Source organism: Empidonax traillii, unplaced genomic scaffold (genome assembly GCF_003031625.1).
Source record: "Empidonax traillii isolate 1590-97213 ecotype Southwest subspecies unplaced genomic scaffold, ASM303162v1 scaffold474:size1423191, whole genome shotgun sequence".
Lineage (NCBI taxonomy): Eukaryota > Metazoa > Chordata > Aves > Passeriformes > Tyrannidae > Empidonax > Empidonax traillii.
Window position 1 is genome coordinate 295,762 of NW_020955667.1, and position 14,471 is coordinate 310,232.

Sequence of the window (14,471 nt, forward strand, 5' to 3'; positions counted from 1 at the left end):
CACTCCACACAGGTATTTAGTGATTTATCTTCCAGCCTCGGTGGTTGCCCACAGCAGGGATAATTCCTACTACACGCCCAGCTGACTGGAGTCTGCAGGCAGGCATGCAATTTAACACAGTATTAAATTACTGGAATAAATGTTACTGCAATGAGTACCTGCACTAGTTTCATTCAGCTTTTCCAAAAGCTAGGCTAGTTAAGTGATAATTTCACACCCAACTGGCAACAGCAACTCACCCACTTTCCTTCTCTTTTTGACTACTTCCTTGCTCATCGTCATCACTGAAGTTCAGCTGCTCGGTGTAATCCACCTCGCTCTGAGCACCTGATGCATAAACAAATGTTCAGTTAATCCTTCTGAGAAACACTCAGTGTACAGATAGCAGAGCATTAATCTGATGTTCTCACCTGCCCAACCTTCATCAGCCTCGGCATCCAGATTATCAAATTTATCGAGTTCTTTGAGTTCACTAGCACTGAGAATGGATGGGCGCTCGATGGGTTCTGAACACCAGGAAGGTGGGCCTCTTCCCCTCGGGCCCCTGAAAAAAGGAGATAGAAACACAGGCCACTGTTTAGCCACAAATGACTAGAGAAAAGGTCAACTTGTAGGACAGTTATTTGAAATGTTCTCTCAAACACAGTGTAAATGAGAACTCTCCTCTACACGTGTGACTATCACAGTTCAGATGACAGCTACACATGGAAGAATGCACAAAAAGGAGGAAAACTAATTTTGTAACGCATTAGATTTGAGAACCAGGAATTAACTCCTTTCACTGTAACAACGGAAGAGTCCTTTGACAGGCAAAATACTGGTTGAAGTTTCAAACTTATCCCTAAATGACTCCTGCTCTTCCAAATCAAAAACCTCCGTAATGTGCAGAATTTCATCAAGTCCTGCAGTTAAGTTGTCAAGCACAAATCACTCCATGTGCTCCACACAAACCAAAATGGGGAGACTAATCAGTGCCAGTTCTTTTTTCAGTGTTTAATCATCACTGGGACAGTGCAAATTTCTTAATTTTTTTTTAAACTAAGTCCCAGAGTTCACACCCACACAGTAAACACTTGTAAGGTTTCTTACCTGCTAGGCTCCGAATTGGGGAATCTTGTTGGACCTTGCATGGAAGGAGGATATGCCATTCTAGGATACTGATTAAACATCTAAAAAAGGTTTAAAAATAGGAGCCATTCATTAAAAAAAAATACAATTGCATTAAGCATACTGAGAGCATAAAAAGAATCCCAATGGAAGTAAAGCAGGACTGTTCACTCAAAAGGACAGTTTGCTGAATATCACAAGTGTGTGACATCACGGCACCAAGGTGAAGTGATTACAAGTGTTAATGAAGTCCTGACAAGTTCAAACTCGGCACAGCAGGAGCAGCAACAGGCAGCCACATCCTCTGAGGTGCTGGTTTCAATCCCACCCTTCCAGCAGAGCTGCTGAGCGTTTCAAGGAGGGAAGAGAAAGGGGCATAAGGAAATCCCACCAGCCAATAATCAACTCCTGCTGCTTAAAACTGTTCATGCAGCCATCACTTACATAAGGTGGCATCATTGCTCTGTACTGAGATGAGAGGGGTGGCTGCTGCTGCCCATTCAGCTTGGGCTGAGGGACCTGTGGCAACCGCACATCCCTCTTGTCTCCTGCCTTCTGGCCATCACTTTGTTCTGCTGCTGGAGCGCTGCCATCTTCCTTAGCTTCTTGATCTGTTGGAGAACCAGGAGAGTTGTTCTTAGTACCCCCTTCTCTCCAACCAGTAGCATCTGCATGGGCAGAATCAGTACCATAACATGCCAGAGTAGAATCTGTACCACAGATTTACAGACAGGGATAACGAGAAACACACTGTTCCCATCCAGTTCTCAGCGGCACAGCCATCTGTGCAGACACACCTTCACACTGGGACTGAAACAAGCAATGGCCACTTGAGGAAACAGAAGCTGCTCCTCATCCTCCTCAGCCCTACATCCAGCTGTGCTCCTGAAGGATCAGTGCTAAAGTCCTGGACTGCTCTAGTTGTCCTTCTCTACCTTCCAAAACACAGAGCCATTTCCGAAGGCTTCTGATTATAGCACAAGGGGGAAAACAGATTTAGCTGGGCTAAGTGGGCCACTGTTGACTCAGTGTGAAGATGCTGTCAAGGCAAAGATTAAGCTTCCTAAGCAACAAAGGCCTTCAGGAAACTCTTGAGCAGCTCAAAAAGAAAGATAACACACAGGTATATGCCAAAGCGAAACCAGATATCCAGAGTCTGCTTTGTATCTCTGCCTGATAAGAATGGAATAGAAGTGATTAGGGCTGTACTTCTGCGTGTGAATGTCTAGCAGAAAGTCCAGGAAAATTAAGGGATTTTAATGACCTCTCACTTGTGCCAGGCAGTCCATCCTTTTAGGAGTTTCTGCCTACAGACTATGAGGTCAGGACAGAAAAAAAAACACACAGAGCACTCAGCAGCAGTTCCCAGATCCATGAGAACCAAAGGAAATTCAGACACACACTGTAAATAGTATTCCTTTAGAGGCACAAACCCTTTAAGGAGTGATAAACTATGTTCCTAAGTATCCATTACAGTTCCTGCACTTATCTTTGCTGGGGAGCACAGCTGCTAGAGGGGCAGCACCAGCCAAGTCATTTAGCTCTCTGCTGTCAGACATGAAAGAAGAGCTTAATATAGCATGTACAGTGCTGCCCAAAACTGTAACTGCCTGCAGGAGGCTGGGACTGACAACACAGAGCTGTTCTCCTCACTTGGTGTTGGACACATCTCGAATTTCCTGACAAGGTATTCTTTATACCAAAATCCAGCAAGGACCTGGACAGGCACATGGCCCCAGTCTGCAGGACCTGACAAACACAGGAAAGAAAAGCAGGGCATGTAACATGGACAGGAGTTAAGGGTTCCCTGAGAGCCCAAACCCTCTCAAAGCAGTTCACCTTGTGCCTTGTACTGGTACAAGACAGTCCCTCCCACAGTGCAGGACAGGACCCTCAGTCCATCAAACCTCATCAAAACCAAACTTCTGAGGGAGAAAGGAATCTCGTTTTCCACTGGTAACAAGCACAATCCCAAATGCCTCCCATTATGAGGATCTGGGGAAGCAAAACATGTTTCTTCCCTGAGAGCTGTAAACCCAACACTGTTCTGGGTTGTTTTCCCTACATCCAGCTGGTCAGAGCAATGCAGCCATGAACCAGAGATGCCAATGCCTTTCGAAGCACAATCCACAGATAAGGCTTCCAGTTCAGGATTTTTCAGGCTCCCCTCTTACGAGTAACCATTTGGGGACAACCTTAATGATGACTTATGTAATTAGTTAATATTACAAGAGCTCTTTAAATACATATTTTAGTTGTTGTGACATCTAGCAGCTGCAAGTAAGAAAAATGCCAGTATTGTGCAACTAACAAACATTCCTAAGCTCAGAGCACAACCGGGAGTGCTGAGTGGACTGGGAAAATAGGAAGTGAAAGGATTACACACACCATCTTCCACATCTCAGGAACACAGTAAAGCAGAGTAAAGCCTGGAATATCCATTTCTTCAGTGCAGGAGGGTGTTGGTTAAAACAATATATTCATCAGTGTTGTACAGGGCCCCAGTAACCCTCTAATATGTTCCACACCCATCCAAGCAGTCACATCGAAATCTGCAGCACACACTTACTTTGTGGTCGCAGGTTGGGGCCTGATCCATGGAGATCTTCAGGTGAATCTTTATCTTTACCTGACTTTTCCTGATCCCCAGCTGCCGGCAGACTGGGAAATTCTTGCTGGAAATAACTATTTACTGGAAGAGGTGGACCTACACAGCAAAATATTCACAAAGTCACAACTTTCTGTAGTTGAAACAGTTCAGAGAGCAATAGAAACCTGTTCATCCTTCAAAAGTGAATGTTAAAGCCACATTCATTTACTGGTAATGTAATTCACGTAAATAAAGAGCAATCCTTGTAAAGGGTTCACGTTTGCTACCAGAGTTGTTAAATTTACTAGACAAATTATCACAGTTGTTGGGGCTGAGAAAAAAAAATCCAGAGGCACCAGAGAGCAATAATGGACAATGGAACAAGACTCAACATGGGGAGTAGCTGAAGTTCCTCAGCTCTGTAAACACTTTCCCCCACTCCTTCCAGACAAAGGTTTCCTCCTTTTTATTCTACAACTGTAGTGCACCCAAGAATGGGCAACTATGTTCCTGCAATGCTTGATTAATTGCTGTTCTGATAATAAATCTTCAGGACTTTAAAAGGCCACAGCTTTTACCTTATGAGAGAAGTACCAAGACTTGTTGTACCTGGTATGGAAGTCAAATACACAGGTTGTTTTCCTCTGCAGGAGGTTCTGTTGGCATCTACTTTGCACCAATTTCTTCACCTCCCCATTCACATAATAGACAGACCTGTATCAACAGCGCTGTAGTGCCCTATCTGTGCTTTTTTTAACCACTAGAAAAGCTTCTGTTCCCTCCACTCTCTGAAGGAATCATTCCTAACCATAAAATGCAGGGATCCCAATGGACTCTGGTTGGGTTTTGTTCATTATTAGAAGTCAAGCAAGGATAAATTCCTCACTCTGTACTTTGTAAAGGTATGACAGTAAATGCCAGTGTTTATCCTGGGGCCTACAAACTGCCTTGAGATCTTTCAATTTTCATTGACGTCACAGACTACAGATCACATGAACTTGTCTTTTGTGAATGGACACTGACTGTCCATGTTCCCATGAGCTGCTCCCACCCAAAGACCTGCTCTGAACAGGACTGAAAAGCACTCACACTATAACCAGATGGCCTGCCAGGCAAGGGAGCCCCTTCCCAGATCCCAGGCCTTGCAACATCCATGGGTTTTAATCAATCTCCAACAATGTTTTCTGCTCAATCTACACTGCAAACAGCAACAATGTTTGAAAGGCAAAGTAACAGCATCAGTGATCTCCTCGATGGTGTTTACGCTCTTACTCTGAAACAGCCAGAATGTCAGCCACTTCTTCAGAAAGGACTTAAAGAATTCCAAGATATTCTGGCAGCATTTGACCCCAACTTTCAGCCAATGTGTGAGCTGAAGAACTCGTGCTGCTGTTCCATTTCAGAAGCCTTTCCTTTCTGCATGGCCACAGACAGGATCAGAGCAGGGTTTAGTGTTGCCTCACTCAAGTTTTACAAGAGCACGAGGCAGTGGCTGAGTGGCTGCTGGAACACTCACAAGGCACCTGAAAAACGACAGGTTCTAAGAGCCAAGCGCAGCTCAGCAGAGCACGAGCTCAACAGGTGCATCACCCTGAGTTTCAATCCAGAAGACAGCAAGCAGCTGGCGCCAATTCACAGCCAGTATTTCCTCTGGAAACAGCAAACCCGCTCCTGCATTAACTGAATGAAATGAGGGTGCCATCTGGGCTTGGCACACAAGCTGCCATGGTAACTATGAAATAATTAGCTAAATGCATTTGGAAGCCACTGAGCCGAATCACTATTTCCTGTGTCATGGAGATGATCTTATCAGAGTATGCAGAGAGGCTGGTGTGCAGATCACTTTGCATCAGCGTGGATTCCTTTTTTTTTATTCCACAGAAATCTTGCAAAAGCTTAAAGGAGAAAAGTTCCTATATTTGACAGTGAAAGAAGCACTGAACATCAGAGAGGAGAGCAAGGAATGAAGAATGTAGGATTGTCACTTCTAATACTTAGCGTGAAAAACTCCCAAATCATTGGATATGTGATGTTAACAAACTATATGTCTAACAAGTGACCTCCATGCAATTCAGATTTTACTATTTTACAATCTCTATATTCAGAAGAGAATCCACTTCTTCAACTTGAAAGCCTAAACTCCATTTTATAGGCACAGAAAGTCTGCAATGCTCAAATTTAAGGAACAAAACACACTGCAGGGTATTTTTCACAATGGAGACACAGGAATTTTGTGTGACCTCTCACTCCACAAGCATTTAAAAAAATCTGCTGAAGATTCAGTTCTGATCTTACACCTGTAACGTAAGATTAAACCAAGATTCACACCAATGGAGACAGTTCTCCATCCTTTCATACAATTATGGATAAACAAACCTTTAACCTTTTCCCCAGAAAAAACTACTTGAACACTACCATTGATACTAAAATAACCAAGGAGCCTATAAAATGAAGGCAAAAGTATTGCTGCAGCACGTGTTTAAACAGAAACACAACTGCACATACTTGGCACAAAATGATGATCAGGATGACCACCAAGTGTTTATGGCTCTCCTTCCCACGCCCAAAACTGCAGATATTGCAGGAACTGACTGCTTCTCCCCCCTCACCACAGTGATTTCCGAGGTTCTACACCGCCACCACCACTTCCCTGTCAATTCAGGAGAGGTGGCTAAACCAACCCTTCACAGAGCTGATAAATCCCGCTGGAGCTGGAGTGACCAGCTCACCTTCCAGCCTGGAAAGGTGCTCCCACAACTTTCCCCAGTCCCACCTGGCCTGGTCAGCACTCAAAGGACTGCTGGGTGTGGAGGTCTCTCCCAGCAGCATTCCCAGCCTGCCGGGCCAGGCAGGAACCCTCCACTTGAGCAGCACTTACCGTCCTGTCCACCTGGCTTGGTGTTGGCCCAGGATTTGGCAACGGGAGCTGCTTCTGGAGGAGCAGGAACGGCAGGTTTTGGCTGTGTCTGCGGCACGTCGGGCTGTCTGCAGGGAAGAGCAAAGGCACTCGTGAATACAAGAGGGTGAGCACAGAATGAGCTCGACAGGACTGCAAACAAGTGAATGAAATGAGGGAGCTGAGCAGCTGAACAACCAAGAACTACTCTTCTGCAGAAAAAGCATTTTCGTACATAAAAGAAGTTGTTATAGTAACAGTTCAAAAAAAAGTTCTTTCGAGAGTCCACTTCCCTAAGTGGAGAGGAATGAATGAAAATGGCTGGGCAGAAAATACAGTCAGGCATGAACTGAATTATAACTTATAAAGTAGTATACTGGAAAATCAAAAAAAACATCCATCTACAACCATAGAAGGAAATTATTTGGAATAATGTTCCCTTGCCTCGGGGAATTACTAGAGGAAAGCACTTCAAGACCACCATGAACTGAGAGAAAGAAGGCAAATATATGCCAGAAACAAGTCAAGACCTCCAGCTCATCAGCAGTGACTTTTGATAAAACAGGAACTATGGGGCAAATCCTGCAGTCTAAAATCACTTTACTATACCAGTAACGAGATAACTAGTGCAGTACCATGTCAGGTAACTCACAGGAAGAAACTGTGTTTTAAGCAGATCCTAAAGTAATCCTAAATTTCTGAGGGCTGAGAAGTCAGTTCCATTTGGGTTCTGCAGAGTAGCCTGAGAATTGACAGAGAAGTAAACATCATTTAGGAAAATCATTACTGGGGAGAAACACTCAGGCTTCTCACAAGGATAACTGAACACGCTTTTAATTTGCTTCCAAAGATTACTGTTATTAAAAAAAAAAAAAAAAATTCTCTTTTTTCCTGTTTTCACATAGCTGTACTTTCTTACAGCTGCACATTTTCTAAGCAGATTTTGGGGAAGTTGTAGCTTCCCCGGCTATACTTTTGTTACACACAAGGGAAAAAAAGGAACATAACTGTTAAAGAAACTATTCCTTGCATTCCTACCCTGTTTCAAAGCCAAGCCACTTGGAACTTTAGCTATCCAAGCACTGTCCTAGAGGTGTGGGTATGGAGGAGGGAGAGAGCTCAGCTAAATTAATCCCATCAATCCACAGCAGGCTGCACTGTCCAGGAGCAAGGGACTGAGGGGATGCCCTCAGAATGAGTCACAACTCAGCAAAGCAGCAAAAACCCCTCATTTTCCTAATTACAGGCAACACCTCACTCATGTGAACAGGAGACTGAAGCAAACTCTTACCAAGATGTTCCCTTCATCCACAAGGCTTGTGAGAGGAACAATAAAACACTCCACATGTGAACTGCAGCCTTTCAAGCATGTTGAAATGCCACAGAAACACAGGAACAGTTACACAAATGGCCTGAAGAGTTGAGCAAACACTTCAGATGGTCCCAATTAGGAGTACCCCCTCCTGGCCTGGGCATACACACCTGTTCCTGGGAGCAAATCCCTCCCCCTCCTAGTTTTACTTGCATGTGGTCTTCAAGGCCTTTATCAGAATAATACACAAAGGCCAAACACTTCCAGCTGCTGATAAGGGACAGTCACTTATTTTTAAACACACCACCAACTCCTGGAATACACTTACAACACATGCAGGAGGCCATGGAAAAGCAAAGATGCAGGAAAAAAAAATGTGTTTTAGTCAAACAAGCTGCAGATTTAACAGGACAAAGTGCGAGTGACCTTGCAGTACAGGAAGATGTTGCTGAAGTACCAAACAAAACACGGGGCAGAAAACTGTAAATCTGTAGTTTCAAAAGCTTAAAGTAATAAAAGGCTGAACACAACACCGTATTCCTGAAGTCTAATAGCTTTTCAAAGAGGTGTCAAAAACTGACATTTAAATGTAAGGAAGTAAACAAAGAGAAATAAAGGGATGGCAAGATGGGGAAGAAAAGCTTTAAACCTCATCTTTTGCTCCTGCAAGTGCTAAAAACATACAGTCAGTGCCTCAAGCTTCAAGTGTTTCTCATAACAATTCATATGATAAAGAATAAACATTTAAACCTTGCTTCTACTTATGTGGTGAGAATCATATCCTATTTTAAGACTACATGGCAAAATATCTGCTTTGTAATACTTTCCAAGCAGAAGGTGAAAAGTTTTAGTTTCTGTTTTCTTCAGCTGTACAAATGTGAAACAAATTTAGCAAATGAAACTGCACCGAGCATGGGAAAGTTGTATTATACACAGCATTAAGTGCATCAACATTGCCATCACTCTTGTTTTTATCACGTACTGGAGGAGTGTGAAAAAATAGTGGAGTTTAAGACAGAAAATTTTTTTAAGTCTGTAGAATTTATGGCATTCTAGTAAAAAAACCCTGAAGTGCAAATATCAAGAACTATTAGAAAAATAAAGCAGAGTTTCAAATAAATGTACACAAATCAAGAATTTCTGAGTTTTCTGTGCCATAGCTCAGCACAATCACAACTAAACAGATTTTTGCATACTTTCATGAACTTGCATATTATTATTTAACTTAGCTGCTGTGCACCTCCTAGAGCTTCAAGAGAATTTGATTAAAGGTGGTTACACTTATCTTACAAAAATATTTCCTTTAAGCAGACATCAAAACTTACACACTACACCATGTGGCTAAAGGAAATACTCTTCCCTCATATGGAATTTTTAGGCAGACCACTTCCATTTTAAGTGTGAGGGGGTTTTTTGTACATGGATTGTTTTATTTTTTAGCTATCCCCCTGATAGCAAGATTCTTCCTCACAAAAATTAGCAGTGGTGCTATTTCCTCTCTGGCAGCTCCCCTGAGGACTTGATCAAGCTCTGGGCCCCTCAGTTCAGGAAGGACATGGAGGGGCTGGAGCAGCTCCAGAGAAGAGCAACGAGGCTGGGGAAGGGACCTGAGCACAAGTGCTGTGAGGAGAGGCTGAGGGAGCTGGGGTTGTTTAGTCTGGAGAAGAGGAGGCTCAGGGGTGACCTCATCACTCCCTACAACCACCTGAGAGGAGGTTGTAGCCAGGTGGGGGTCGATCTCTTCACACAGGCAACCAGCAGTAGGACAAGAGGGCACGATCTTAAGCTCTGCCAGGGGAGGTTCAGATTGGATATTAGGAAGAAATTCTCTACAGAGAGGGTAATCAGACATTGGAATGGGCTGCCCAGGGAAATGGTGGATTTACCATCACTGGATGCTTTTAAGATGAGATTGGATATGCCATCAGTGCCATGGCCCAGTAACCACGGCAGTGCTGGATCAAGGGCTGGACTCGATGATCTGAGGTGTTTTCCAACCCAGCTGATTCTAAGTTCAGCCAATTCCTCCCCAGGCCTTGCCCATCCCTAGTTTGTGGGAAACTGGAGAGACCTGGCCCAGCAATGAAGGCAGAGCTATTGATCCCTTACTTTTCCTCCTCGTGCTGTTCTTGTTTCGAAGCCCATCCTGTGCCGTCTTTAGGCACGATGTTCACGTTGGGGTCATTGCCTTTGTTCTCTGCTTTGAGACTGGGCAGGTTGGCTGGGGGAGGCATCCTCCTGGAAATAGCAACTTTTCCAAGGCTCTGTAATCCATGGCGTGCGGCAACTGCGGGGCAAAGCAGAGAGGGCAAGTCAGGGGGGCTGCTCAGCAGACAGGCCTTGTGCAAAGCTACACGGAAACGTCCCGTGGGGAAGTCGGAAAAGTTCCAGAGTACAAGAAACAGAAGTTCAAAATGCTTCATAACTGAGTTTTTTTAAACAGGCAATTGGAAATACTTGGTTTGGGAGAACTTGAGTGCTCTTTGAGTAGTCATTATTTCAGATTAAAAAGGACATATGGCCCCACCTTTCTACACAACAGTGACAGAAAGCCAGAGAAGCCACTTCAAATATGATGTCGATGTGTTAATATCCTGCAGTATTTTGTCAAGCATCATTCTCTGGCTCCTTGTGGAACTTAGTGTACATTGATGGGTCCAGGAATACCCACATGGGTCAAACCAACTTCTTTTTTGCTGCCAATTCCAGCTGGCAGATGTTGCCCTCGCAAAAACATTCCTACAAAGTGCATTTACTCCAGACTACAAGCAGAAAAGAGCAGAACAAAGCTAATGCACCACACAGGACACTCAGTAACCAACTCAGGTGAACAAGTACAAGTTGGGCTTGTACTGCCTGGGCAAGCTGTAGCATCACAAACAACTCAGTTTCAACCTTTAAAAATAATACTGTGGCAAACTTTAACATAGTTACAAAAGAACTTACTTTCCCTTTTTTACCCTCAACTTAGGCTACTAGGTCAAATCAAATTCAAACCCTTCAGAATATCGTTTTCCCCTGGTTCTCAATCCCATCAATCACAACGAGCAGGCTCACAGTCACCTTATTTGAGGTGTCAGTGCAAGTTTCACCCAACGCTTGTCCACAAAACAGACAAAGCACCCGATATGAAAGTGAGCATTGCCTTCTTAATCAAAGACTTCCAGTACCCCAAACCTCACTGCAGTGAAAAGCACAGCTGGGGAATGGCATCTCATTGCTGATAACAAATGGAGCCACAGCTATAAAGCAGTTTTTATTTACCTACATTCTGCTTCCTACTAGACTGCAAATGCTGTCTCTGAACTATATACTGTTGTTTACAGCTCACCAGGAACTATAATGAATGCTGCTTTCCACAATCCTGCCACTTCACTGCTCGACCAAACAAGTAAGAATAAATCTTGCTGTGGTTAAGTGCTCATATACTTTGCACTCTTAATTAGCACTGCAGTGATGATGAAACTGGAAGAATGAAACACTGCAGACAGTTCACTCACCTGTGGTTTTCTGAGTTTCCAGTGACTTTCCCTTGTAGGTATTAAACAGACTGAGCGTTGCATACTTTGTTTTTCCATCCTTTGCTTTTGTACTCTGGCCTGACTTTTCCGACATTTCGCTGGAAACTCATCTAGTCTGGTACCTCCTGTTCACTCCTCAAAGTCTGCCTGCAAAGGAAACAGAAAAGTAAAGTAGTTTGAACCTGAGCCAGCACTTAAGTCAGAGTTCACAGGGCAGAAGTGGACAGCACATTTAACACCACTAATGCTGTTTCATTTCAGCACGCTGGAGATGCCAAAAAATGCATTAACTCCAGAAACCCCTATCCTTATGTAACACCAGGAATTCGGAACTATTTCCACCTCTACAATCTGAACATCGCAAAATCAGGAGGGTCAGCATTTAATTAACATCAAAACCGGCAGAAGCGGTAAATACCATCCATGATTTCACTACGAAACAAAGAATTAAAACCCAACCCCAAGCCCCACAAACACGCAAAGTTTCCACAAGCAGCTATTTCTCCACTGGGGAAGCTCAATGACTTCACCCACTCCCGAAGCCAAGTGCTGAGATACCAGTAACTGCAGTACAGTATTTCTGGAATTTGCTTTTTTCCTCCAATTAAAAGCATCACAAACACAGCAGCCAGAGAAACTAAACACGCAGGGTAAGAATTTTTTGTTTATCAAAAGCAGGAACACAGTATGATCAGACAGGGAGGGTGAGAATTCCTTAAACCGAGAGTTCCACTGTTCTTCCTGCAGCAGTGAATTACAGGGCTGTTAGAGCAGGTCATCTCTTTCATCTGTTCATCACCAGGCAGGAACACAAGGAGCACTCACTTCACCAGAAAGTTACTACACACTTGGTTTAACACTCCAAAAATCCTGCTAAGCCTCCTTACAATAGCAGTTTTTTATATATTTCCACCTGAATTCCAGAATATTTATGTATGCTCAAACACCCCTGTGTTCTGCTCTAAAGCAGGCAGCAAGAAGTGAGACATCCTGCTCAAATCCTCTGGTGATCAATCAACAAGCTCCAATGTCAGAGACTCAGAGCAGCAGAAAATCTTCAAAAGGAACTCGATTCACATTCAAGGTGCTCAAGGATTAAGAAGAGCCTGCAAGGACAAGCAGTCTAAAGAACAAAGCCCTTACTTAGTCATGACAGACATTAAGCAATGTCAAAAGACCATGGAAATATTAAACAATGTCAAAAGACCGTGGAAATTTTTTATATATTGGAATGATAACATTCCCATCCTCCTCTGCCTTCTACTTCAATTTACAAGCCATGATTGAGAAGACAAAAAAATTAGGATGACAAATAACCTTGGGATGGTTCAGCTTCAGCATAACTTGGGCCAGATGCTTTTCTACTCCAACCCTGCAGGCTGTGGCAAAGGGGACAGTCTTCACTTCCTCTGGGGCCACATGCATGGCTAAGGAATATATTCTCCCCTCCCAAACAGACTAACTCCCAGATTTTTGATTCCAGATTAGTCAGCATTTGGCTATTTCAGCAGCAAGTGTTACACCAACAGTCATTCTTCATGTCATCCAAAACCATGAAGTACAGGATGGAAGCAGGGTGAACCCAGCCCACCAAGCAGATGTGACTGTTAGACCATCCCTCATCTATCCAAAATAACTCCCCTTGCACACTGCAAGGTTGCACTGAAAGCAACAGCTCACTACTCAAACACCATAACAAGGGCAGGGAAGGAAAAACCCACCCAGCCCGATACATGAATTCAACAAGCTTATCTTTGGAGTTATCAGCCCAGCATTTTTCAAGCAACCATTCCCTCTGCAGGCTGCCTCAACACTAATTTGCAATTCAACAACATGTCAAGCTTTGCCCATCAGGATTATTCATGGCCACACAGCTGCTCTCAGCCAGTCTGGAGAGCTGAATCCAGGCAGACTAGTTTATCAGGCTGGAGTCTACATCAGACATCAGGCTACTCTTCCACCAGGAAACTCATTTCATCATAAGGTCTTCAGTAAAATGGCTGTGAATGATCCTGGCAGATTGATCCCTTCATTTCTCCTGTTACTCTCTGCTCCCAGACTCGTCTTTATGGTGAAGAGTCCACCACAATCATCCTGGAGCATCAGAGAAGGCACTGAGCAGATAATTAGCAGGAACACAGGATGGCATATAAGGTATGTCCTGCACTGTAATCACTTTGCTCACAACTCATACACAGCTTTCATTTGCAGCACAAGAGTCATCCCAGCCAAGGATTTTGTAAACATGAAGTAGCTTCACAACTGTGAATAATCTGGAAGCTGGCAAACAAAACAAACCAATAACCAAAAAAAAAAAAAAAGAAAGAAACCCACAAATCAGGTCATTTCTTACCCCTCAAATTTATAAAGCCCTAACAGATGCAGACAGAGCAGAAAGCAGCTTGAGAATGGTTTAAGATAATGTTTTGTCATATTTTCCAAAGCCTGCACCTCTGGTAAAGATGAAACATGGAAAATCTTAATCATAACTCTTCTTTGCAGAGCAAGACAGACTTTACAGTTGGGCAGATCTTAATTGTAACAACTGTTCTTTCTACATTTGAGAGCTTAAAGAACAGGAGACAGTAACCACGTTCCCCAATAATGCCTTTTTATGTTAAATTTACAAAAACTAGTCTGCTCATTGCAGCTGAGCTCTATGCCTTTGACACTGCTAAAATTCATACTGTTTGACAAGTTCTCCCAAACTTATACTACAAAGACAAATAAACTGAATATTTCATAATGATTAAAACATTTATAATGATTACACATTCCTCAGTAATGTGACTTGCAGAAATAAATCAAGCACCACACACAGTGTCTTTTCAATTAGGCAGGTCAATATATTCATATTTAAATTTAGACCCAGTACTGGTTGCCAAAGAAGATATTCTTGCAAAATTAGACTTTAGACCAGGTACTCAAGCCAGGGATGACAAATCCTCCCTCAGAAGAGCCTGTGTGTCCCTCTACAAACATTCCTGCCAAGTCACACATTAAACAAGCACCCAGTGCCATCCAACAACAGTTACAAAGAGATAA

The 14,471-nt window shown here is 43.3% G+C and overlaps 1 protein-coding gene across 7 annotated transcripts in view; it reads right to left on the reverse strand.

Moving 5' to 3' along the window:
* Positions 1 to 14,471, reverse strand: part of PRRC2C (proline rich coiled-coil 2C) — a 68,052-nt gene that overhangs the window by 40,397 nt on the left and 13,184 nt on the right. For all 7 annotated transcript variants that reach the window (XM_027895868.1, XM_027895862.1, XM_027895865.1 and 4 more), the window contains exons 2-9: positions 11,406 to 11,573; positions 10,015 to 10,192; positions 6,576 to 6,682; positions 3,677 to 3,814; positions 1,552 to 1,718; positions 1,090 to 1,169; positions 411 to 544; positions 240 to 327 (exon numbers count right to left, since the gene is read on the reverse strand). In XM_027895868.1, the coding sequence (XP_027751669.1) occupies positions 240 to 327; positions 411 to 544; positions 1,090 to 1,169; positions 1,552 to 1,718; positions 3,677 to 3,814; positions 6,576 to 6,682; positions 10,015 to 10,192; positions 11,406 to 11,520 (1,007 nt within the window). In that variant the 5' untranslated portion in view covers positions 11,521 to 11,573. The remainder of the gene's footprint in view (positions 1 to 239; positions 328 to 410; positions 545 to 1,089; positions 1,170 to 1,551; positions 1,719 to 3,676; positions 3,815 to 6,575; positions 6,683 to 10,014; positions 10,193 to 11,405; positions 11,574 to 14,471) is intronic.